The 25,005-nt window shown below is 56.8% G+C and overlaps 1 protein-coding gene across 4 annotated transcripts in view; it reads left to right on the top strand.

Annotated features, from left to right (window-relative positions):
- MYO9A (myosin IXA) overlaps window positions 1-25,005 on the top strand; it is a 249,586-nt gene that overhangs the window by 88,752 nt on the left and 135,829 nt on the right. For all 4 annotated transcript variants that reach the window (XM_064157192.1, XM_064157191.1, XM_064157190.1 and 1 more), the window contains exons 4-5: window positions 6,914-6,976; window positions 10,939-11,038. In XM_064157192.1, coding sequence (XP_064013262.1) covers window positions 6,914-6,976; window positions 10,939-11,038 — 163 coding nt within the window. The remainder of the gene's footprint in view (window positions 1-6,913; window positions 6,977-10,938; window positions 11,039-25,005) is intronic.

Raw genomic sequence — 25,005 nt, 5'->3', positions numbered from 1 at the left:
GCTCTGGTTGGAAAGGACCTCACAGATCAGCTACTCCAACCCCCCCACCATGGGCAGGGACACCTCTCAACCAGCCCAGGTTGCCCAAGGTCATCATCCAACCTGGCCCCCAGGCAGGAGGCAGCCACAGCCTCCCTGGGCAGCCTGTGCCAGGCTCTCACCAGCCTCACACTGCAGAGCTTCTTCCTCAGCTCCAGTCCAGCCCTGCTCTGCCTCAGCTCCAAACCTTTCCCCCTTGGCCTGGCTCAGACCCCCAGGGCCAAGGTCTCTCTGCAGCCTCCCTGCAGGCTCCCTTCAGGCACTGGCAGCAGCTCTGAGGTCCCTCCTGGAGCCTTCTCCTCTGCAGGCTGCACCCCCCCAGCTCCCTCAGCCTGTGCTGCCAGCAGAGCTGCTCCTTGGGTGACCTTGGTGGCCTGCTGTGGGCTGGCTGCAACAATTGCATGTCCTTCTTGTGCTGGGGCCAGCAGCAGTGGCTGCAGCCTTTGAGATGAGCTCTGAGAGGAGCAGAGTCAGGGAGGCCATGCTCAGTGTCACTGCTTTCAGAGCTGCTTTTCCTGCAGGGCAGCAGCTTTGCCTTGGTGCAGGCAGGCACAGAGCAGCAGTGCTGATTTCTGCAGCCCCCTGGCCCACAGCAGGGGTTCAGTGTCCTGATGTTAGGAGTGAGGAAGGGCTCCCTGGCAGGTGAAGTTGGCTTCTCCAGTCCTTGGATCATCTTTATGGCCTTCTCTGGACTGGCTCCAACAGTTCCATGTTCTTCTCATGATGAAGATATCAGAACTGGACACAGCATTTGAGGTGGAGTCTCCGTGATGGTTCTCAGCAGATGATTGAAGCATTTCTTCTGCTGCAGAGCTCATGGCACATCCAACTGTAGCTCAAACCAGCCCAGAGAGCCAAGCAGAGCCTGGGCTGCAGCAGCAGCAGTGTGGCCAGCAGGGCCAGGGAGGGGATTCTGCCCCTCTGCTCTGCTCTGCTGAGACCCCACCTGGAGTGCTGCATCCTGCTCTGGAGCCCCTGGGCCAAGAGGGCTGTGGAGATGCTGGAGAGTGTCCAGAGCAGGGCCAGGAGGATGCTCAGAGGCTGCAGCAGCTCTGCTGTGAGCACAGCCTGAAAGAGTTGGGGCTGTGCAGGCTGGAGCAGAGGAGGCTCCCAGGGGACCTTCTTGTGGCCTTGCAGGGTCTGAAGGGGGCTCCAAAAAAGCTGGGGAGGGACTTTTGAGGCTGTGAGGGAGTGTCAGGAGTGGGGGGAATGGAGCAAAGGTGGAGGTGGGGAGAGTGAGGCTGGAGGGGAGGAGGAAGTTGTTGAGCAGGAGAGTGGTGAGAGGCTGGAATGGGTTGCCCAGGGAGGGGGTTGAGGCCCCATGGCTGGAGGTGTTTGAGGCCAGGCTGGCTGAGGCTGTGGTCAGGCTGCTCTAGGGTAGGGTGTCCCTGGGCATGGCAGGGGTTGGCACTGCCTGCTCCTTGTGCTGCCTTCCAGCCCTGCCTGCTTCCATGGTTCTCCTGAGCAGGGCTGCAGCAGCAGTGCCTCTGGCTGAAGCTGTCTGGGGGCTGTTAGCTGGGCTTGGCTTTCCCCCTGCCCCTGGGCAGTGTGCAGGCTGTCAGGGCAGCACAAGTGACTCAGGCTGGCTCCAAAGGAGCAGAGCTTCGTCAGCTCCAGGTTGATTAACTCAGCTGGAAGAGGAGGAGGAGCAGAGGTGGCATTCCAGGGGCTGTGTAATTTCTGCAGGCAGCTAAAAGGTCTCTTGCTGGGACTTTGTTGTGATGTTAGGAGCCTGCTTTTAATTCTCTTCTTTCTTCTTTTTGGTTCTTCCTTCTTTTCCAGCAGAGCAGCACCACACAAATAGCTTCCATTAATCTTTCCAATCAGCTTAGGTACTCTCTGTACCTTCCTGCTGCTTTTTCACTCTGCATCCAGGGCTGATGTTCTTTTTCTGTTGGAGTTTTTGGTCCTCTTTCATTCTGCTGCAGAGTTCTCTTGTCATTTATAACCTGCTGGAACCCAGACTCCAAAAAAATGCCCTGCTAATCTTGGCATCCCATGGAAGCAGCTGAAAATAAGCCAGGGTGTGCCCAGGTGGCCAAGAAGCTCACCAGCAGCCTGGCCTGGGTCAGCCATGGTGTGGCCAGCAGGACCACAACAGTGATTGTCCTCCTGTGCTCAGTGCTGCTCAGGCCACAGCTTGAGTGCTGGGCTCAGTTTTAGGGTCCTGACTCCAAGAGGAACATTGAGGAGCTGGAGCAGGTCCAGAGAAGGGCAACAAAGCTGAGGAAGGGTCTAAAGAAGGCTGGGAGGTGACTGCTGGAGAGCAGCCCCAAGGAGAGGGAGCTGGGAGTGCTGGGGGAGAGCATCCCTGGCACAGCAATGTGCCCTGGGGGCCAAGAGGCCAATGGGGTCCTGGGGGGCACTCAGCAGAGTGTGTCCAGCAGAGCCAGGGAGGTTCTCCTGCCCCTCTGCTCTGCCCTGCTGAGACCTCATCTTGAGCACTGCCTTCAGTTTGGGGCTCCCCAGTTGCAGAGGGACAGGAACTGCTGGAGAGAGTCCAGTGGATAGCTATGAGGATGATGAGGGGACTGGAGGGCACTGCCTGGTGAGGAGCAGCCTTGCTGCCCTTCTCCAAACACCTTCCAGCACCTCAACAGCTCTCTGCAATGGAGGAGCCCAGAGCTGGACACAGCACTGCAGGGGTGGCCTGAGCAGTGCTGAGCACAGGGGCACAAGAACCTCCCTTGTCCTGCTGCCCACACTGCTCCTGAGCCAACCCAGGATGCCATTGGCTCTGCTGCCCACCTGGGCACTGCTGCCTCCTCTGCAGCTCCTCTCTCCCAGCACCCCCAGCTCCCTCTCTGCCTGCCTGCTCTCAGCCACTCTGGCCCCAGCCTCTAGTGCTGCTTGGGGTTGTTGTGGCCAAAGTACAGAACCCTGCACTTGGCCTTGTTCAGTCTCCTGCCCTTGGCCTCTGCCCACCCATGCAGCCTGGCCAGGTCCCTCTGCAGGGCTCTGCTACCCTCCAGCAGCTCCACAGCTTGGTGCCATCTGCAAACTCACTGCTGCTGGACTCAATCCCCTGCTCCAGAGCATCAATAAAGACATTGAACAGGACTGTGCCCAGCACTGATCCCTGGGGCACAGCACTGGTGCCAGCTGGGTGTGGCACCATTCACCACCACTCTCTGGGCCCTGCCCTCCAGCCAGTTCCTGACCCATGCCAGAGTGAATCTGTCCCAGCCATGAGCTGCAGCTGTGCCAGGAGCTTGTTGTGGCAGACAGTGTCAAAGGCTTTGCTGCAGGCCAGGTAGACTCCATCCACAGCCTGCCCCACACTCACCAGGCAGGAACCTGATCAGAAAAGGAGCTCAGGTTGGTGAGACAAGGTTGCACCTTTAGGGGTGGCTGTGCTGAGCCATCAGCCTGCAAAATAGGAGGGAGAATAAAAAGGGATTCAGGTGAGCTGCTCTGGCACAGCAGCTCACAGCAGCTCACAGCAGCTCACAGCTGCCTTCCACAGCCAGAGCAGAGGAGAGCTCTTGGGAGCTTTCCAGCCCTTAGCTGGGTTGTGAAGCACAGCCCCAGGCAGTTGTCCTCCTCTAGTTTGCATCTGCTTTGCTTTGCTAATGGAATCAGACCTGGCAGCTCCTTCAGCAGGGTTCTGCTCTCTCTGGAGGCTGCAAAGAGCAGTTGGGGGTTTGCTTACATGACCCAACTCTAGAAACAGATCTCAGCTCAAGAGCTGGACCAGCCAAGAGCTCCAGCAGCAGCCCAGCTCAGCCCACCCCCGGTGTGAAGCCAGTGAAGATGAGTTTTGAACTGGTGGAGTGTGAGCCATGGCTGCAGGCAGCTGCCCTCACCTAAGGCTTTGGGAGTTTGCTGGGTCTGGCTTGAGGAGTTGCAGGATCACAGACTGGTAGGGGTGGGAAGGGACCTCTGGAGATCATCCAGGCCAACCCCACTGCTAAAGCAGGGCAGCCACAGCAGCTGGCCCAGATCACAGTGTCCAGGTGGCTTTGGAATCCCTCCAGAGAAGGAGCTCCACAGCCTCTCTGGGCAGCCTGCTGCAGGCCTCCAGCAGCCTCACAGGGACAAAGCTCTCCCTCCTGTTCCCATGGCACCTCCTCTGCTCCAGCTGGCACCCACTGCCCCTTGTGCTGCTCTTGGCCATCCCTGAGCAGAGCCTGCCTGGGTCCTGCCCACACTGCCCTGCACAGCTTTAGCACAGCACTGAGGGCAGCCCTCAGGCTCCTCTGCTCCAAGCTCCCAGCCCCAGCTCCCTCAGCCTGGCCCCAGGAGAGTCTGGCCCCAGCCTCTTGCCCCCCACCCTTTAGCTCTTGCTGAGCACTGCTCAGCTCCCCTCTGGGGCTGCTCTCCTGCAGGCTCTCAGCCCCAGGGCTCTCAGCCTTTGCCCCTCACAGAGCTGCTGCAGGCCCTCAGCAGCTTCCCAGCCTCCCCTCCCCAACAGTTCCCTGTCTTCCTCAGCTGGAGACCTGGTGGAGAAGTGAGCACAGAAGGCAGCTCCTGGTCCTCCCATGCCCGTGGGGAGGTGAGCACAGGAGGCAGCTCCTGGTCCTCCCATGGCCATGGGGAGGTGAGCACAGGAGGCAGCTGCTGGTCCTCCCATGGCCATAGAGAGGTGAGCACAGGAGGCAGCTGCTGGTCCATGCATGGCCATGGGGAGGTGAGCACAGGAGGCAGCTGCTGGTCCTCCCATGGCCATGGAGAGGTGAGCACAGGAGGCAGCTGCTGGTCCTCCCATGGCCATAGAGAGGTGAGCACAGGAGGCAGCTGCTGGTCCATGCATGGCCATAGAGAGGTGAGCACAGGAGGCAGCTGCTGGTCCATGCATGGCCATGGGGAGGTGAGCACAGGAGGCAGCTGCTGGTCAATGCATGGCCATAGAGAGGTGAGCACAGGAGGCAGCTGCTGGTCCATGCATGGCCATGGGGAGGTGAGCACAGGAGGCAGCTGCTGGTCCATGCATGGCCATAGAGAGGTGAGCACAGGAGGCAGCTGCTGGTCCATGCATGGCCATGGGGAGGTGAGCACAGGAGGCAGCTGCTGGTCCATGCATGGCCATAGAGAGGTGAGCACAGGAGGCAGCTGCTGGTCCATGCATGGCCATAGAGAGGTGAGCACAGGAGGCAGCTGCTGGTCCATGCATGGCCATGGGGAGGTGAGCACAGGAGGCAGCTGCTGGTCCATGCATGGCCATAGAGAGGTGAGCACAGGAGGCAGCTGCTGGTCCATGCATGGCCATGGAGAGATGAGCACAGGAGGCAGCTGCTGGTCCATGCATGTCCATAGAGAGGTGAGCACAGGAGGCAGCTGCTGGTCCTCCCATGGCCATGGGGAGGTGAGCACAGGAGGCAGCTGCTGGTCCATGCATGGCCATAGAGAGGTGAGCACAGGAGGCAGCTGCTGGTCCATGCATGGCCATGGGGAGGTGAGCACAGGAGGCAGCTGCTGGTCCTCCCATGGCCATAGAGAGGTGAGCACAGAGGGCAGCTGCTGGTCCATGCATGGCCATGGAGAGGTGAGCACAGGAGGCAGCTGCTGGTCCTCCCATGGCCATAGAGAGGTGAGCACAGGAGGCAGCTGCTGGTCCATGCATGGCCATAGAGAGGTGAGCACAGGAGGCAGCTGCTGGTCCATGCATGGCCATAGAGAGGTGAGCACAGGAGGCAGCTGCTGGTCCATGCATGGCCATAGAGAGGTGAGCACAGGAGGCAGCTGCTGGTCCATGCATGGCCATAGAGAGGTGAGCACAGGAGGCAGCTGCTGGTCCATGCATGGCCATGGGGAGGTGAACACAGGAGGCAGCTGCTTGTCCTCCCATGGCCATGGGGAGGTGAGCACAGGAGGCAGCTGCTGGTCCATGCATGGCCATAGAGAGGTGAGCACAGGAGGCAGCTGCTGGTCCATGCATGGCCATAGGGAGGTGAGCACAGGAGGCAGCTGCTGGTCCATACATGGCCATAGGGAGGTGAGCACAGGAGGCAGCTGCTGGTCAATGCATGGCCATAGAGAGGTGAGCACAGGAGGCAGCTGCTGGTCCATGCATGGCCATGGGGAGGTGAGCACAGGAGGCAGCTGCTGGTCCATGCATGGCCATAGAGAGGTGAGCACAGGAGGCAGCTGCTGGTGCTCCCCTGGGCAGGGTTGGTTTGGGTTGCCCTAGCTGCCCAGGTGGCTGCCATGTCCCCAGCTGTGTGGAGCAGGAGGAGCAGAGCTCCCCCAGCAGGGCTGCCCATTCTGGCTCTGCTCTCTGCAGCTCTGCCATTACTGCTTAGCATTGCTTGGAAGAAGGAACCTGTCAGTGCTTGTTTGAGCCCCACCAGCTCGGCTGAGATCTTGCATCTGTAAATCAAAGATGGGTTCCTGGAGTCCCTTAGGCTAAAATGTCAACTGCCAGAAGCAGCTTTGGCAACTGTCTGGGGTTTGACCCTAGGCACAAGTGAGTAAGCCAAGCTTTTGGTGAGGAGTGGGCCTGAGAATGATGATCTTGGGGGGGGGCATCTCCTGCAGCCTGCCAACTTCTGCACCCAGACATCTTCCTTGTGTGCACACATGCTGGGCTGCAAGCTTGTGTTGGGCTGCAGGCAATTTCCTCCTGCTGCCTTTGGCTTCCAGAAGGTTTCAGAGCTTCTTCCTCCCTTGCTCTCCCTGCCCATAGGCTCTGACACATCCCAGCTCATGTTTTTCATCTCCAAGTTAGTCTTGGCTTTGTATCAAACCAGCCAAACCTCAAAAGCCAAACATAATATTAGGCTTGTTCTGCCTAGGAAGAAATTTATGTAACTAAATGAAACAAGGCTGGAACCTCTTGGTGTGTCCAGGCAAGGCTGAGAAGTCCTGCTGGAGCTGTCTGCATTGCCAGCTGAAGCTTGGCTCAGTGAATAACTCTTTATTTTGTCCCTTCCAGAGCTTATGTTGAGAAATACCTCCTGGAGAAGTCCAGACTGGTCTACCAAGAGCACAATGAGAGGTAGGTGCTGATGGGCTCCTGCTGGGCTTGCTGCTGAGCTGGCACAGAGAGGGGGGTCAGGGCTTGTACACCTCTAATCCTGTGCTGCAAAGAGAGATGGAAGCATTTGGAGTTCTGCTCCTCAGGTACTACCCAAAGGGGAGAGAACCAGGGAATGGGTTAGGTTAGAAGGGATCTTAAAGGTCAGCCAGTTCCCAGCACCCTGCCACGGGCAGGGACACCTCCCACCAGCCCAGGCTGCTCAGGGCACTCCTAGAATGAGTTGGGTTGGAGGGGACCTTGAAATTCATCTAGCTCCAAGCCCCCTGCCATGGGCAAAGCCCATGGAGCTGGTTGAGCTTCAGTATTCCACCAGCCCAGGTTGCCAAGGCCTCACCAATCCTGGCCTTAAGATGAGCTGGCACCAAGTGCTGCCAGCCCTGCCCGGGGCTGGTCCCCAGCAGTGTGGGCAGCAGGGGCAGGGAGGGGATTCTGCTCCTCTGCTGTGCACTGCTCAGACCCTCCCTGCAGTGCTGGGGCAGCTCTGGAGCCCTCAGCACAGACAGGAGCAAATCCAAAGGAGGCCCCAGCAGTGCTGGCAGGGCTGGGAGCCCTCTGCTGTGAGGCCAGGCTGAGAGTTGGGGTTGTTGAGCCTGGAGAGGAGAAGGCTGCAGGGAGACCTTGTGGTGGCCTTTGAGTGCTTCCAGAGGTGATCAGAGAGCTGGGGACAGAGTTTTGAGCAGGGCCTGTGGTGGCAGGACAAGGGGGGATGGTTTGGACTGCTGGAGGGAGACTCAGACTGGAGAGAAGGGAGAATTGTTTGCCCCTGAGGGGGCTGAGAGCCTGTCCCAGGTTGCCCATAGAGGTGGGAGCTGCCCATGGCTGGCACCAGTGCAGGTGAGGTTGTTTGGGGCTCTGAGCAGCCTGCTTTAGCTGGGGATGTCCCTGCTGGGTGCAGGAAGACTGAGAGGGGATCTAATAAACGTCTATAACTGAGGGCTGGGGGTCAGCAGGGGGGGACAGGCTCTGCTCACTGCTCCCTGGGACAGGACAAGCAGCAGTGGATGGAAGCTGCAGCACAGGAGGTTCAGCTCAGCACAAGGAGGAACTTCTTGAATGGAAGGGTCCCAGAGCCCTGGCACAGGCTGCCCAGAGAGGTTGTGGAGTCTCCTTGTGTGGAGCCTTTCCAGGCCTGTCTGGATGTGTTCCTGTGTGCCCTGAGCTGGATTGTGTGGTGCTGCTCTGGCAGAGGTTGGACTGGATGAGCTCTTTGGGTCCCTTCCAGCCCCTGACATCTGTGAGCTGTGATCCTGTGATCCTCTCACCTTGAAATATCCCTTCCAACCCAACCCACTCTGTGCCTCACTCTCTGATGGTTTCAGCTGCTCTTTCAGTTGTGTTTTACAGTTGCTAGCAGAGTGAAGCCATCAGGAGGGGTTCCAGAGATGGCTGAAATGCTGCAGACAACAAACTGAAGCCAATGACTCTGTTAGCTGCAGCCTGGTTCTTAAACCTGGAGAGGGGGCTCCAGAGATATCTTCTGGTGGCCTTTGAGTGCTTCAGTAGGTGATCAGAGAGCTGGGGACAGAGTTTTGAGCAGGGCCTGTGGTGGCAGGACAAGGGGGGATGGTTTGGACTGCTGGAGGGAGACTCAGACTGGAGAGAAGGGAGAATTGTTTGCCCCTGAGGGTGCTGAGAGCCTGTCCCAGGCTGCTCATAGAGGTGGGAGCTGCCCATGGCTGGCACCAGTGCAGGTGAGGCTGTTTGGGGCTCTGAGCAGCCTGCTCCAGTTTGGGATGTCCCTGCTGGCTGCAGGGGGTTGAACTGGAAGCCCTTGAAAGGTCCTTTCCAACCCAACCCGCTCTGTGCCTGCCTCTCTGATGGTTTCAGCTGCTCTTTCAGTTGTGTTTCACAGCTGCTAACAGTGAAGCCATCAGGAGGGGTTCCAGAGAAGGCTGAAATGCTGCAGACATCCAGCTGAAGGCAATGACTCTGTGTTAGCTGCAGCCTGGTCCTCCTAGCTGAACTCTCTCCTCCTCCCTCCCAGCTTCTCACTCTGATTTGTAATCAATGTGCTGCTTCTTGCTGCCTTCCCACTGCTGGCACTTGTCTCTGTGTCTTCCTTTGGAGGCAGCTGCTGTGTGAGAGGCTTTCCTGAAGGCTCCCAGAGTTCAGTCACCACCCCAGCCTTGACAAACATCCTCTTGGCTGTTGCCAGATGATTCAGCTTGGTTCCTCCTGGAAAACAGCCAACAGGGAAGCAGGGGTTTAGTTTTGGAAGTGCTTCCACGCTCCTGGTGTTAATCCTTGCTGGAGCAAGGCAGATGAATGTTCACTTGGGTTGGGGTTGGGATTAGAAAGATCCCAAGTGTTGGGAATGGTTCCATAACCCACAACAACAGCAACAAAAAGGAGTTTTTTTGTTCCTGTTCTGTCTTGGAGAACTGCAGAATCAATTCCTGCTTCTGAGCCTTAAAAATGATGATAGAATCATGCTGGAGTTGAGGGTGGTGAGAGACTGGCACAGGTTGCCCAGGGAGGTTGTAGAGCACAGAAGCACCCAATGTGATCAAAGATCACTTCTGTGCTCCACAACCTCCCTGGAGGTGTTCACAGAGTCATAGAATGAAGCAGGTTGGCAGAGAGCTCCAAGCTCAGCCAGCCCAGCCTAGCACCCAGCCCTGCCCAACCAACCAGACCATGGCACTAAGTGCCCCAGCCAGGCTTGGCTGCAACACCTCCAGCCACAGCCACTCCACCACCTCCCTGGGCAGCCCATTCCAATGCCAATCACTCTCTCTGCCAGGAACTTCCTCCTCACAGCCAGCCCAGACCTGTCCTGGCACAGCTTCAGCCTGGGTCCCCTTCTTCTGGTGCTGGCTGCCTGGCAGTAGAGCCCAAGCCCAGCTGGCTACAGCCTCCCTGCAGGCAGCTGCAGGCAGCAATGAGCTCTGCCCTGAGCCTCCTCTGCTGCAGGCTGCACCCCCCCAGCTCCCTCAGCCTCTCCTCACAGGGCTGTGCTCCAGGCCCCTCCCCAGCCTTGCTGCCCTTCTCCAAACACCTTCCAGCACCTCAGCAGCTCTCTGCAATGGAGGAGCCCAGAGCTGGACACAGCACTGCAGGGGTGGCCTGAGCAGTGCTGAGCACAGGGGCACAAGAACCTCCCTTGTCCTGCTGCCCACACTGCTCCTGAGCCAGCCCAGGATTCCATTGGCTCTGCTGCCCACCTGGGCACTGCTGCCTCCTCTGCAGCTCCTCTCTGCCAGCACCCCCAGCTCCCTCTCTGCCTGCCTGCTCTCCAGGGAGTGGCTCTTGGTCTGCATTGTGTGATTTAATCTTTTCATAGAAGCACAGCATCAGGAAGTTTTAGACTGGAAAGGACCCTTAAAGGTCATCTGCTCCTACCCCCAGTGCAGCCAGCAGGGAAATCTGCAGCTGGAGCAGGCTCCTCAGAGCCCCAGACAACCTCACCTGCAATGGTGCCAGGCATGGGGCAGCTCCCACCTCTCTGGGTAACCTGGGACAGGGTCTCAGCACCCTTAGGGTTAAACAATTCTTCCTTCTCTCCAGTCTGAGTGTCTCTTCTCCAGCTCAAACCACCCCTCTTGTCCTGCCACCACAGACCCTGCTCAAAAGTCTGTCCCCAGCTCTCTGAGTCATAGAAGCATAGAATGGTTTGGTTCAGAAGGGGCCTTTAATGTCTTCCAAGTCCAACCCCAGTGCCACGGTCAGGGATGGGCAGTGCCACCTCTCTGGGCAGCCCAGCACAGGGTCTCAGCCCCTTCCCTGTACACCACTGCTGCCTTTGTTCAGTCTGAATCTCCTCCCTGCAGCGCTGCAGAGTGGGCAGGGACTGTTCCCAATCAGCCTTCCAGTGTGAGTGTGGCAGCTGGAAAATCAGGTTGTGAGGTTTCCCTGGGCTCCTCTGCCTGCTGCTGCTGCTGCCTTTGAAGCTAACAGCTCTGTTCTCCCTCTGTCCCCAGGAACTACCATGTGTTCTACTACCTGCTGGCAGGAGCCAGCGAGGAGGAGCGCTCAGCCTTCCACCTGCAGCAGCCGGAGGAGTATCACTACCTCAACCAGGTGGGACCCTCTGCAGGAGCACAGCACACACAGCTCTGCCCTGCTGCTGCCAGTGCTGGCCAGAGAGATGAGGCCTGCTTAGCCTCCTGCTCCAGCACTGCAACGGAGTCTGGCTTGGCTCTTTAAACACCCACGTGAAGGACAGAAACAGAGAACCATAGAACCATAAACCACAGACCCATAGAACTATAGACCCATGGAACCATAAGCCCATAGAGCCATAGATCCTTAGGACCATAGACCTATAGACCCATAGATCCATAGACTCATAGATCCATGGAACCATAGATCCATAGACCCATAGAAACAGATCCATAGAAATATAGACCCATAGACTCATAGATCCATAGACCCATAGATCCATAGACTCATAGACCCATAGACCCATGGAACCATAGATCCATAGACCCATAGATCCACAGACCCATGGAACCATAGATCCATAGACCCATAGAAACACAGACCCATGGAACCATAGATCCATAGACCCATAGATCCATAGACCCATAGAAACATGGAACCATAGAACTATAGACCCATAGACTCATAGATCCATAGACCCATAGACCCATAGATCCATAGACCCATAGAACCATAGACCCACAGAAACATAGAACCATAGAACTATAGACCCATAGACCCATAGATCCATAGACCCATGGAACCATAGATCCATAGACCCATAGATCCATAGACCCATGGAACCATAGATCCATAGACCCATAGAAACACAGAACCATAGAACTAGAGACCCATAGACTCATAGATCCATAGAACCATAGATCCATAGATCCATAGACCCATGGAACCATAGATCCATAGACCCATAGAAACATAGAACCATAGAACTATAGACCCATAGACTCATAGATCCATAGACCCATAGATCCATAGACTCATAGACCCATAGACCCATGGAACCATAGATCCATAGACCCATAGATCCATAGACCCATGGAACCATAGACCCATAGATCCATAGACCCATGGAACCATAGATCCATAGACCCATAGAAACATAGACCCATGGAACCATAGATCCATAGACCCATAGAAACACAGAACCATAGAACTATAGACCCATAGACTCATAGATCCATAGAACCATAGATCCATAGATCCATAGATCCATAGATCCATAGACCCATGGAACCATAGATCCATAGACCCATAGAAACATAGAACCATAGAACTATAGACCCATAGACTCATAGATCCATAGAAGCACAGACCCATAGAATCATAGACCCATAGAAGCACAGAACCATAGAACTATAGACCTACAGACCCATAGAAACACAGATCCATAGATCCACAGAACCATAGACCCACAGACCCATAGACCCATAGAACCACAGACCCATAGACTCATAGATCCACAGAACCATAGACCCACAGACCCATAGACCCATAGAACCACAGACCCATAGAGCCATAGAAGCATAGAATCATGGAACCATAGAACTATAGGACCATAAAACCACAGACCCATAGAACCATGGAACTATAGAACTATAGAACCATAGACCCACAGACCCATAGAACTCTAGAACTCTAGAACCATAAAACCATAGACCCATAGAACTATAGAACCATAGAACCATAAAACCATAGAACCATGGAACCATAGAAGTATAGAAGTATAGAACTATAACACTACAGAACCACAGACCCATAGAACTATAGACCCATAGAACCATAGACCCACAGACCCATAGAACTATAGACCCATAGAACCATAGACCCATAGACCCATAGAACTATAGAACCATAGAACCATAGACCCATAGACCCATAGAAGTATAGAACCATAGACCCATATACCCATAGAAGTATAGAACCATAGACCCATAGACCTATAGAACCATAGAACCATAGACCCATAGAAGTATAGAACCATAGACCCATAGACCTATAGAACCATAGAACCATAGACCCATAGACCTATAGAACCATAGAACCATAGACCCATAGAAGTATAGAACCATAGACCCATAGACCTATAGAACCATAGAACCATAGACCCATAGACCTATAGAACCATAGAACCATAGACCCATAGAAGTATAGAACCACAGACCCATAGACCTATAGAACCATAGAACCATAGACCCATAGAACTACAGAACCATAGACCCATAGACCCATAGAAGTATAGAACCATAGACCCATAGACCTATAGAACCATAGACCCATAGACCTATAGAACCATAGACCCATAGACCCATAGAAGTATAGAACCATAGACCTATAGAACCATAGAACCATAGACCCATAGACCTATAGAACCATAGAACCATAGACCCATAGAAGTATAGAACCATAGACCTATAGACCTATAGAACCATAGAACCATAGACCTATAGAACCATAGAACCATAGACCCATAGAACTACAGAACCATAAAACCACAGACCCATAGACCCATAGAACTATAGACCCATAGACCCACAGAACTATAGACCCATAGACCCACAGAACTATAGACCCATAGAACCATAGACCCACAGACCCATAGAACTATAGAACCACAGACCCATAGACCCATAAAACTATAGAACCACAGACCCACAGATCCATAGACCCATAGAACCATAAAACCACAGACCCATAGAACTATAGAACTATAGAATCATAAAACCATAGAAGCATAAAACCATAGAACCATAGAAGCATGAAACCATGGAACCATAGAACCATGGATCTGGTTGGGTTGGGGAAGCTCTCTGAGGTCATCCAGTCAAGCAGCAGCCCAGCACCACCATGGCCACCAAATCATAGCCCCAAGTGCCATGGCCACCTCCAGCCATGGGCACTCCACCACCTCCCTGGGCAGGCTCTGCAAATCTCTGACCACTCCTGCTCTAAAGTCATTTTTCCTCATCCCCAACCTAACTCTCCCCTGCCACAGCTCCAGGCCAGCTCCTCCCTTTCTCTCACCTGAGGCTGGGCAGCAGAGCCCAACCCCAGCTCACTGCAGCCTCCTCCCAGGCAGCTGCAGAGAGCAATGAGCTCTGCCCTCAGCCTCCTCCTCCCCACACCAACCCCCCCAGCTCCCTCAGCTGCTCCTCCCCAGCCCTGCTCTCCAGACCTTGCCCCAGCTTTGTGCCCTTCTCTGGCCCTGCTCCAGCCCTCAGTGTCCTCCTTGGGGTGAGTGGCCCAGAACTGAACCCAAAACTCCCCAGTGCTGAGTCCAGGGGCACAGTGGCACCAAAGCAGTCACTGCTGCTGTGCCTGGGCTGTGCTCAGGACAGGCTGGATGGAGCTGTGGAAGGCAGCAGGGCAGCAGAGGGCATTGTGCCCCTTGGCTCTGCTCTGACCTCACCTCCAACCCTGCCTCCAGGGCTGCTGTCCCCAGCAGCAGAAGGGCACAGAGCTGCTGGGGGGAGGCCAGAGGAGGGCACAGAGATGCTGCCAGGGCTGGAGCAGCTCTGCTGTGAGCACAGGCTGAGGGAGCTGGGGCGTGCAGCCTGCAGAGGAGAAGGCTCCAGGGGCACCTCAGAGCTGCTGCCAGTGCCTGAAGGGATCCTGCAGGAAGGCTGCAGAGGGACTTTGGCTGAGGGCATCTGAGCCAGGCCAAGAGAAATGGTTTGGAGCTGAGGCAGAGCAGGGCTGGACTGGAGCTGAGGAAGAAGCTCTGCAGTGTGAGGCTGGTGAGGGCCTGGCACAGGCTGCCCAGGGAGGCTGTGGCTACCTCCACCTTGGAAGCATTTTGACCTTTGATCACATTTGGTGGTTCTGTGATCCACAGCCTCCCTGGAGGTGTCCAAGGCCAGGTTGGCTGAGGCCTTGAGCAGCTGAGTCCAGTTGAGAGGTGTCCTTGCCCATGGCAGGGGGCTTGGAGTGGCTGATCCGTGAGGTCCCTTCCAACCTGAGGCACTCTGTGGCTGTGTGCCCTGGTGAGAGTCATCTGTTAGCTGGGAGGTGCCATCCTCTGCTGTTCTGAGGAGCAGAGGAGAGGAGGATGTCTGCTACAAGTAGCTCTAACAGCTTGCATGAGGCAGTCCTCCTGCAGCTTGGTGGCTGCCTGCCAGCAGGGCCCTTGGCACTCAGCAGTGTCAGGAGGTGAAGAGAAACCAAACCACAGCAACCACTGCTGTGGGAGAGCTAAACATGAGTCAGCTCCTGGCAGTGGGCAAAGGGACTCAGAGCTGGGCAGAAGTGACTTAGCTCAGGTGTTTGAGATGCACTTGTCCAGGGCAGAGGTTTATGGGAAGGGCTGAGTTGGAAGGGGCCTGAAAGCTCACCCAGTGCCAACCCCTCTGCCATGGGCAGGGACACCTCACCCAGCCTGGCACTGAACACCTCCAGGGAGGCTGTGGAGCACAGAGTCACAGACTGTGATCAGAGATGAGGTCTTGAGCAACCTGAGGGGCTTAGAGGGAGGTGTCCTGCCCACAGCAGAGGGGTTGGGACTGCCTGAGCTTTCCTGTGCCTTCCAGCCCAAGCCATGCTGTGCACCTATGAATCTCTATAGGCTGAGTGTCAGGAGGCTGCTTCTGTGGGTAGGCACAGGGAGTCCTTTTCACCCTAAAGCTGGAGAGCAGCTCCTGCACCCAGCACAGCTGAAACAGCTCTGACTCTTCTTGGACAAAGAATCATAGAACCATAGAGTCAGCCAGGTTGGCAGAGAGCTCCAAGCTCAGCCAGCCCAACCTAGCACCCAGCCCTGCCCAACCAACCAGACCATGGCACTAAGTGCCCCAGCCAGGCTTGGCTGCAACACCTCCAGCCACAGCCACTCCACCACCTCCCTGGGCAGCCCATTCCAGTGCCAATCACTCTCTCTGCCAGGAACTTCCTCCTCACAGCCAGCCCAGACCTGCCCTGCCACAGCTTCAGCCTGGGTCCCCTTCTTCTGCTGCTGGCTGCCTGGCAGCAGAGCCCAACCCCAGCTGGCTACAGCCTCCCTGCAGGCAGCTGCAGGCAGCAATGAGCTCTGCCCTGAGCCTCCTCTGCTGCAGGCTGCACCCCCCCAGCTCCCTCAGCCTCTCCTCACAGGGCTGTGCTCCAGGCCCCTCCCCAGCCTTGCTGCCCTTCTCCAAACACCTTCCAGCACCTCAGCATCTCTCTGCAATGGAGGAGCCCAGAACTGGGCACAGCACTGCAGGGGTGGCCTGAGCAGTGCTGAGCACAGGGGCACAAGAACCTCCCTTGTCCTGCTGCCCACACTGCTCCTGAGCCAGCCCAGGATGCCATTGGCTCTGCTGCCCACCTGGGCACTGCTGCCTCCTCTGCAGCTCCTCTCTGCCACCACCCCCAGCTCCCTCTCTGCCTGCCTGCTCCCAGCCACTCTGGCCCCAGCCTCTAGTGCTGCTTGGGGTTGTTGTGGCCAAAGTGCAGAACCTGCCCTTGGCCTTGTTCAGTCTCATCCCCTTGGCCTCTGCCCACCCATGCAGCCTGGCCAGGTCCCTCTGCAGGGCTCTGCTACCCTCCAACAGCTCCACAGCTGCTCCTAGCTTGCTGCCAGCTGCAAACTGCTTCTGGACTCAATCCCCTGCTCCAGAGCATCACTGGAGATACTGGGCAGGCCTTTTCACCCTGAAGCTGGAGAGCAGCTCCTACACCCAGCACAGCTCAAACAGCTTTGCCTCTTCCTAGACAGAGAATTGAACTCCAAACCAGATCTCAGCTGCCTGAGGGCATTTCAGGATTTCAGGCTATCAAACCCAACATCTCCTCTAATATTCCCCACTCCCACCCACTGGGTGGGAACACATTCATCCAAATGAGTGAGAGCTCAGCAGCTGGAGGCTCTTTGGTGCCTGCCTTTGTGCCTCAGGCCTCTTTTGAGGCGCTGCTGTGATCTACACCTTACCCAAGAGGCACCCCTGGGAACGTGACCTTGGCTGCTCTGACCTCAGGAGGCTCCTGAGGGCTCTCACTCAGCATTCCAAGTGGCAAACACACACGAACAGGTTTTAGCAGCCAAGGCTTGGACTGACTGGAGAGTTGGCTCAATCCTGGTGCCCAGCTTGGTAGAGAGGCTGAGTCCCAGGAGACCTTCTTGTGGCCTTCCAGGATCTGAAGGGGCTACAAGAAAGCTGGGGAGGGACTTTTTAGGCTGTCAGGTAGGGATAGGACTGGGGTGATTGGAGCAAAGCTGGAAGTGAGTAGGTTCAGACTGGATGTTAGGAAGTTGTTCAGCATGAGGGTGGTGAGAGCCTGGCACAGGTTGCCCAGGGAGGTGGTGGAAGCCTCATGCCTGGAGGTGTTTAAGGCCAGGCTGGATGTGGCTCTGAGCAGCCTGCTCTGGTGTGAGGTGTCCCTGCCCATGGCAGGGATGTTGGAGCTGGAGGGTCCTTGTGGTCCCTCCCAGTGCTGTGACTGTGTCTGTGCAGCAGGGGAGCACCTGGAGGCTTTGGTTCAGGTGTGTGTGTCAGTTTCAGAGGTCCTGTGGGGTGGTTGGGTGGCTTTCAGCTGGCTGCAGAGCTTGCTTGCCAGGGCAGCCCTTCCTCCTGCAGCAGCACTGCCAGGGCCTTCTGCTCCCAGTGAAGCCAGCAGCCTGGTGGCAGGTGCTGGGCAGGAGGAGGAGGAGGAGGGAGGCTAATTACCTTCACTTGCTTGATTGAAATGAGGGTGCTGTGGGCAGGGGGGGGGCTGAGCTGCTGCAGTGGATCAGGGAGGCAGCCCCCAGACCTGCAGAGCATGGACAGCAGCAGCAGCCTGCAGTTGTAGCTCTCTTGTCAGCCTTTTTACAGGATGGATGATCAGGGGGGGCAGTGGAGAGCCTCTGCAGTGCTGGCAGCTTGGGGAAGGGGCTCCTTTGGGTGCTGGCACTGCCTCCTGTCCTGACAGCTCCTCTGCAGCTTTCCTGGGCTCTGCAGGCAAAGGGGGCAAGGGAAAAGAAGGAGGGAAAAGGGGGCTGGAACATCTCCCTTGTGAGGAGAGCCTGAGGGAGATGAGGCTCTTTGGCTTGGAGAGGAGCAGAGAGAGAGGTGACCTCAGCAGTGGTTATCAATGTGCAAAGTGCCAGAGGCTGGAGCCAGGCTCTGCTGGGTGGTGCCAGTGCCAGCACAAGGGGCAGTGGTGGAAGCTGAGGCAGAGGAAGTGCCATGGAAACAGGAGGGGGAATTTCTTCCCTGTGAGGGTGCCAGAGCCTGGCACAGGCTGCCCAGGGGGGCTGTGGAGTCTCTCTCTGGAGATCCTCAAACCCTGCCTGGATGTGTTCTGTGTGATCTGCTCTGGGTGCTGCTGCTCTGCAGGGGGTTGGACTGGGTGAGCTCTGGAGGTCCCTCCCAGCCCCTGCCCTTCTGTGATGCTGTGGAAAAGAGAGGGTGGAGGAATGGGAGAAGGAACTTGGGCAGTTATTACCTGACCTTGGAGCTGTTAAATGTATCCCAGAGAAATCCCTGCCCTTTTGAAGTGTTTTTTGGAAGGATAAAGAATGAGCTCAGAAATAAACCTAAATCTGGAAGCAAAAATGAAGTATCAAAATAGCAAAGTGCCAAAGGAGTGATCCAGGCCTGCTGAAGTCAAGGACTGCTCAGAACTTGGGTCCAGCCTCATTTGCCTTCTCCCAGCTGCCCCAGCTCATGTCCTGCTAGCAGAGTGAAGCTCATTTGTGCTCAGTTCACAGTTCAACCAGGTTGGCAGAGAGCTCCAAGCTCACCCAGCCCAGCCTAGCACCCAGCCCTGCCCAACCAACCAGACCATGGCACTAAGTGCCCCAGCCAGGCTTGGCTGCAACACCTCCAGCCACAGCCACTCCACCACCTCCCTGGGCAGCCCATTCCAATGCCAATCACTCTCTCTGCCAGCAACTTCCTCCTCACAGCCAGCCCAGACCTGCCCTGGCACAGCTTCAGCCTGGATCCCCTTCTTCTGCTGCTGGCTGCCTGGCAGCAGAGCCCAACCCCAGCTGGCTACAGCCTCCCTGCAGGCAGCTGCAGGCAGCAATGAGCTCTGCCCTGAGCCTCCTCTGCTGCAGGCTGCACCCCCCCAGCTCCCTCAGCCTCTCCTCACAGGGCTCTGCTCCAGGCCCCTCCCCAGCCTTGCTGCCCTTCTCCAAACACCTTCCAGCACCTCAGCATCTCTGCAATGCAGGAGCCCAGAGCTGGACACAGCACTGAAGGTGTTGCTATGGCTCTGAGCTGGTCACTACACCCCATGGTCTCTGTGTCACTGCTGCTGGGCTGCTGCTCACTTGAACTCCTCAGGTGCTCCAAGAGCTGAGCACAAACCAAGTCAGGTTGTATTTAGCCTCTTCATTGCCTCCTCCCTGCAGTGCTGTTGCTTTGTGTGAGCTCCTGGCCACGCAGATGTGTTCTGCCTTGGTTCCTTCCAGCTGGGAAGCTGCAGCAGTTGGCTGTGCCCATAAGCTCTGGGGGTTGTTCTGCCTCCCCCTCGCTAGCAGATGTGCTGATTGATGGCAGTTGTGGCCCAGCAGCCAGGAGAGAGCTGCCATTTGCTCTCTGCCCTAACAGCAGACCAGACCTCTGAAGGCAGTGATGGAGAGGCTGAGATCCTGCTTTGCAGTTCAGCAGCAGCTCCAGGGCCTTGTGTCTCTCTCTTCCTCTTGGGGCTGCTCACTGACACATGCTTGGGCTCCTCTTAGCTCCATCTCTGTCTGAGAGGGAAAAGGTGGAGATTCCTAACATGCTCCTCCTAACTGGGCAGAGAATCACAGCTCAGAGGTTCACAGCAGGGGTTGCCTTGGGGGGGACCTTCAAGATCATCCACTTCCAACACCCTGCCTCGGACATGGGCACCTCCCACCAGCCCAGGCTGCTCAGGGCACTCCTGAAATGAGTTGAGTTGGAAGGGACCTTAAAGGTCATCCAGTTCCAACCCCCCTGCCTTGGACATGGGCACCTCCCACCAGCCCAGGCTGCTCAGGGCACTCCTGAAATGAGTTGGGTTGGAAGGGACCTTAAAGGTCATCCAGTTCCAACCCCCCTGCCTTGGACATGGGCACCTCCCACCAGCCCAGGCTGCTCAGGGCACTCCTGAAATGAGTTGGGTTGGAAGGGACCTTAAAGGTCATCCAGTTCCAACCCCCCTGCCTTGGACATGGGCACTTCTCACCAGCCCAGGCTGCTCAGGGCACTCCTAGAGTGGATTAGGTTGGAAGGGACCTTAAAGGTCATCCAGTTCCATCCCCCCTACCTCGGACATGGGCATTTCTCACCAGTCCAGGCTGCTCAGGGCACTCAAAGAATGGATTAGGTTGGAAGGGACCTTAAAGGTCATCCAGTTCCAACCCTCCTGCATCAGGTCTGGAGGTGGTAGCAGTGGATCTGCTTTGCTGCTTCCAGGGAGGGGAAAAAAAGAGAGATGCAAAATAATCCCCTCCCCCTCCCCCCACCATCTGTTAGGAAATCAAATCCTGGCATTATTCCAGATGCAAAGATCATTTCCTTCTCCTGCCATGCTCATCCCTTCCAAATGGACAGACCCAAAACAGGGAGCAGTCAAACTTCTGCCCCTTGCCTGACTCCTGTGAGCTGCCTCGGAGGTGCTGGCTGCAGCTGGCAGTGTGCTTGGGGTGCTCTGTGTGCCCTGGGGTGCTCTGCTGGCTCTGCCTGGCACGGGGAGCATGGTGCAGATCAGCTGCAGGTGGTTCCTGCTCACTTTGCTGTCTGGTTAGGGGCTGATGCATCTGGGAGAGTCTGAGGAGCACTGTGGCTAAGGAGGAGTCCTGACAGCAGGGCTTGGCTGCAGGGTCCTCGGGAGGGGGAGAGGGAAGGAGACTGGAACCCCCAAAGGGTGAGAGATGGGGAATGCTGGAGAGGAACATGAGCCAGCAGAGCCCAGGTGGGCAAGAAGGGCACCAGCAGCCTGGGCTGGATTGGCACTGGTGTGGGCAGCAGCAGCAGGGCAGGGATTCAGCACTGGGGAGGCCACAGCTTGAGTGCTGGGTTCACTTTCTGCTTCTCACTGCAAGAAGGACACTGAGGAGCTGGAGCTGGGCCAGAGAAGGGCACAAAGCTGGGGCAGGGTCTGGAGAGCAGGGCTGGGGAGGAGCAGCTGAGGGGGCTGGGGGGGTTGGTGTGGAGAAGAGGAGGCTGAGGGCAGAGCTCATTGCTCTCTGCAGCTGCCTGGGAGGAGGCTGCAGTGAGCTGGGGTTGGGCTCTGCTGCCCAGCCTCAGGTGAGAGAAGGAGAGGAACTGGCCTGGAGTTGTGCCAGGAGAGGGTTGGGTTGGAGAGGAGGAGAAATGTCTTTGTTGCCAGAGTGGCCAGGGCCTGGCAGAGGCTGCCCAGGGAGGTGGTGGAGTGCCCATGGCTGGAGGTGTTCCAGCTCTGTGTGGCCATGGCACTTGTGGCCATGGTTTGGTGGCCATGGTGGTGCTGGGCTGCTGCTGGGCTGGGAGGTCTGGGAGGGCTTCTCCAAGCCAAACAATTCTGTGCTACATCAGCATCCATCATAGCTCTGCACCCGTGGAGGGTCCCACAAGAGCAGGGAGTGAGGAGCAGTTGCTGCTTCATATCCCTCAGGACACAAAGCCAAAAGACCTTCATTGCTTGAGGAGTGCCTTAGGCCACTTTGCTGCGAGGATTGAGGTCAAAGCAAGGCCCAGTTTGATTCCTCCTCCTGCAGAGGCCACTGAGGGATCACCATGTTGGGTGCCCTGACTTTGCCCAGCAGTTGTGTGCTGGGTTACAGCTTGGCTGGGGAGCTGCTGCTGTCTGCCCCTTGGCATCTTTTGGTGGTCAACCACATCTTGGCTTCAGTTGGTGACTCACCCTGGGCCTCTCCACCTCATAGAATCACAGAATCAGTCAGGACTGGAGGGGAGCACAAGGATCAGGCAGTGCCAACCCCCTGCCATGCCCAGGGACACCCTACCCTAGAGCAGCCTCACCACAGCCTCAGCCAGCCTGGCCTCAAACACCTCCAGCCATGGGGCCTCAACCCCCTCCCTGGGCAACCCATTCCAGCCTCTCACCACTCTCCTGCTCAACAACTTCCTCCTCCCCTCCAGCCTCACTCTCCCCACCTCCACCTTTGCTCCATTCCCCCCACTCCTGACACTCCCTCACAGCCTCAAAAGTCCCTCCCCAGCTTTTTTGGAGCCTCCTTCAGACCCTGCAAGGCCACAAGAAGGTCCCCTGGGAGCCTCCTCTGCTCCAGACTGCACAGCCCCAACTCTTTCAGGCTGTGCTCACAGCAGAGCTGCTGCAGCCTCTCAGCATCCTCCTGGCCCTGCTCTGGACACTCTCCAGCATCTCCACAGCCCTCTTGGCCCAGGGGCTCCAGAGCTGGATGCAGCACTCCAGGTGGGCTCTCAGCAGAGCAGAGCAGAGGGGCAGAATCCCCTCCCTGGCCCTGCTGGCCACACTGCTGCTGCTGCAGCCCAGCCTCTGCTTGGCTTTCTGGGCTGCAAGTGCTCACTGCTGGCTCCTGTGCAGCTTCTCCTCCAGCAGCACCCCCAAGTGCCTCTCCTCAGGCTGCTGTTTGGCTTTCTGGGCTGCAAGTGCAGCAGACTCAGCCTGCTGCAGCCACCCAGTGTGTGAGGAACCCTCTCTGCTATCATAGAATCACCAAATGGACTGGGCTGGGAGGGAGCTCCAAAGCTCACCCAGCCCAAGCCCTGCACTCAGCAGGGACATCCTCCACCAGAGCAGGTTGCTCACAGCCTTCTGCAGCCTCACCTTGAGCATCTCCAGCCATGGGGCCTCAACCCCCTCCCTGGGCAGCCTGTGGCAGTGTTGCAGCAGCCTCCTGCTGCACAACTTGTTCCTCACATCCACTCTCAATCTGCTCTGCTCTCATTTCCAACCATTGCCCCTGCTGCTGTCCCTGCAGGCCTTTGGGCACAGTCCCTCTGCAGCCTGCTGGCAGCCCCTGCAGGCACTGGAAGGGCATTTTAGATGCTGGGCAAGCTGCTGTGGGTGACTCTGCTTGAGCAGTGGGGTTGGAGTGAATGATCTGCAGAGGTCCTTTCTGGCTCCCACCATTCCATGGCTCTTCCAATGATGCTTTCCAAGCTCTTTTCCCTCCTCTTTAACATTAAGAATCCCTCTGAGATACCATTTCTGCAGGCTGGAGCCAGCAGGATGCCTCCATGATTGGAGAAGGGCTACTGGCAGGCAGCTCTGAGGTCTCCCTGGAGCCTTCCTCCAGGCTGAACAACCTCAGCCTGTCCTCCCAGCAGAGCTGTTCCAGCCCTCTGACCACTCTGTGGCTCATCTCTGGACCCCCTCCAGCAGGTCCATGTCTCTCTTGTGTTGAGAGTTCCAGAGCTGTTCTCTTCCCACTTTTCCATGGCAATCCATGGATAGCTTCAGTGTGACCTCAGCCAGCAGGGAATCTGATTGCTCCAGCAGCCCCTGGGCTTGGGCTCTGCAATGCTTCTCTGCCTTAACATCCAGAAAATTCCCTGCTTCCACCCCCCCACCCCCCCCCCCCCCCCGTTTATAATTAGGATCCATTAGGAGCTGAAACAGCAGAGAGAGCATCAGCTGTGGAGGAGGCAGTTTGGAGCAGTCCTTTGGCTGGGGCTTAATGAGCCTGGCAATTGTGATGGAAATCGTTGGTGAAAGGCCCTTGGCAGAGTTTGTGCTGCTGCTGCTGCTGCCTGGGAGCTGTCGATGTGTTGTGCTGTGGGCTCCTGACTGCGTCTGGGCTGCATGCAGGGCACAATGTGGAATTGTCCCCTGGAGTGTGGATGCCACTTCAAAAATGCTGGGATGGGGGGAAGAGGAAAAGCCTCCTTTGGAGGATGCTGCCCTGTTAGCAGGTGGACATCAGACTGATGGGGTGGGGCCAGAGGAGGCCGTGGGGATGGGCAGAGGGCAGGAGAAGGGACAGGCTGGCAGGGAGAGCTCAGAGCTGCAGTAGCTGAAAGGGCTGCAGGAGAGCTGGGGAGGGACTTTGGACAAGGGCTGGGGGTGCCAGGCCCAGGGACAACTACCTGCAGGGAGGCTGTAGCCAGCTGGGGTTGGGCTCTGCTGCCAGGCAGCCAGCAGCAGCAGAAGGGGACCCAGGCTGAAGCTGTGCCAGGGCAGGTCTAGGCTGGCTGTGAGGAGGAAGTTGTTGGCAGAGAGAGTGATTGGCACTGGAATGGGCTGCCCAGGGAGGTGGTGGAGTGGCTGTGGCTGGAGGTGTTGCAGCCAAGCCTGGCTGGGGCACTTAGTGCCATGGTCTGGTTGGTTGGGCAGGACTGGGTGCTAGGTTGGGCTGGCTGAGCCTGGAGCTCTCTTCCAGCCTGCCTGATTCTGTGATCCTGTGATCCTATGATCCTGTGATCCTATGAACCATTTGATCTGCCTCCACTTTCAAAGCTCAGGACAGGCTCAGGAATTTTTCCTCTGCCATAAGTCTCCCAACCAGAAGCTTTTCAGCCCAGGCTCACACTTCCAAAGCACAGAGAGGTAATGAAGCCCAAATTAAATCCTCTCTTTGTTGCCCAGAGAAAGGGACTGAGCTCACTGAGGTGGTGCAGTGTAGCACCTGACTTAGTGGGGCTGGGTGGTGGTTGGGTCTTGATGAGCTTGGGGGTCTTCTCCAGCTGAGAGCAGTCAGGTGCTGGAACAGGTCTCCCAGGCAGAGGAGATGTGTGGCTGTGGGGACATGGTTTGGTGGTGGTGGCAGTGCTGGGCTGATGCTTGCATTCAATCATCTTAGAGGCCTGTTCCAACCCAAACAACTCTGTGATTCTGTGGCAGTGGCTTTGAGCTGGGAGGGGGAGCCTGAGAGTGCAGAGGAGGAAGAAATTCCTTGCAGTGAGGGTGGGGAGAGACTGGCAGAGGGTGCCCAGGGAGGCTGTGGCTGCCTCCTGCCTAGAGGTATCACAGTCTCACAGTCTCACAGTATCACCAAGGTTGGAAGAGACCTCACAGATCATCAAGTCCAACCCTTTAGCACAGAGCTCAAGGCCAGACCATGGCACCAAGTGCCACGTCCAGTCCTGCCTTGAACAGCTCCAGGGACGGCGACTCCACCACCTCCCCGGGCAGCCCATTCCAGTGTCCAATGACTCTCTCAGGGAAGAACTTTCTCCTCACCTCCAGCCTAAATCTCC

The sequence above is a fragment of the Pogoniulus pusillus genome, chromosome 17 (assembly GCF_015220805.1).
Source record: "Pogoniulus pusillus isolate bPogPus1 chromosome 17, bPogPus1.pri, whole genome shotgun sequence".
Classification (NCBI taxonomy): domain Eukaryota; kingdom Metazoa; phylum Chordata; class Aves; order Piciformes; family Lybiidae; genus Pogoniulus; species Pogoniulus pusillus.
The sequence above is the reverse complement of the archived record's forward strand: the minus strand, read 5'-3'. Positions and strand labels throughout refer to the sequence as shown.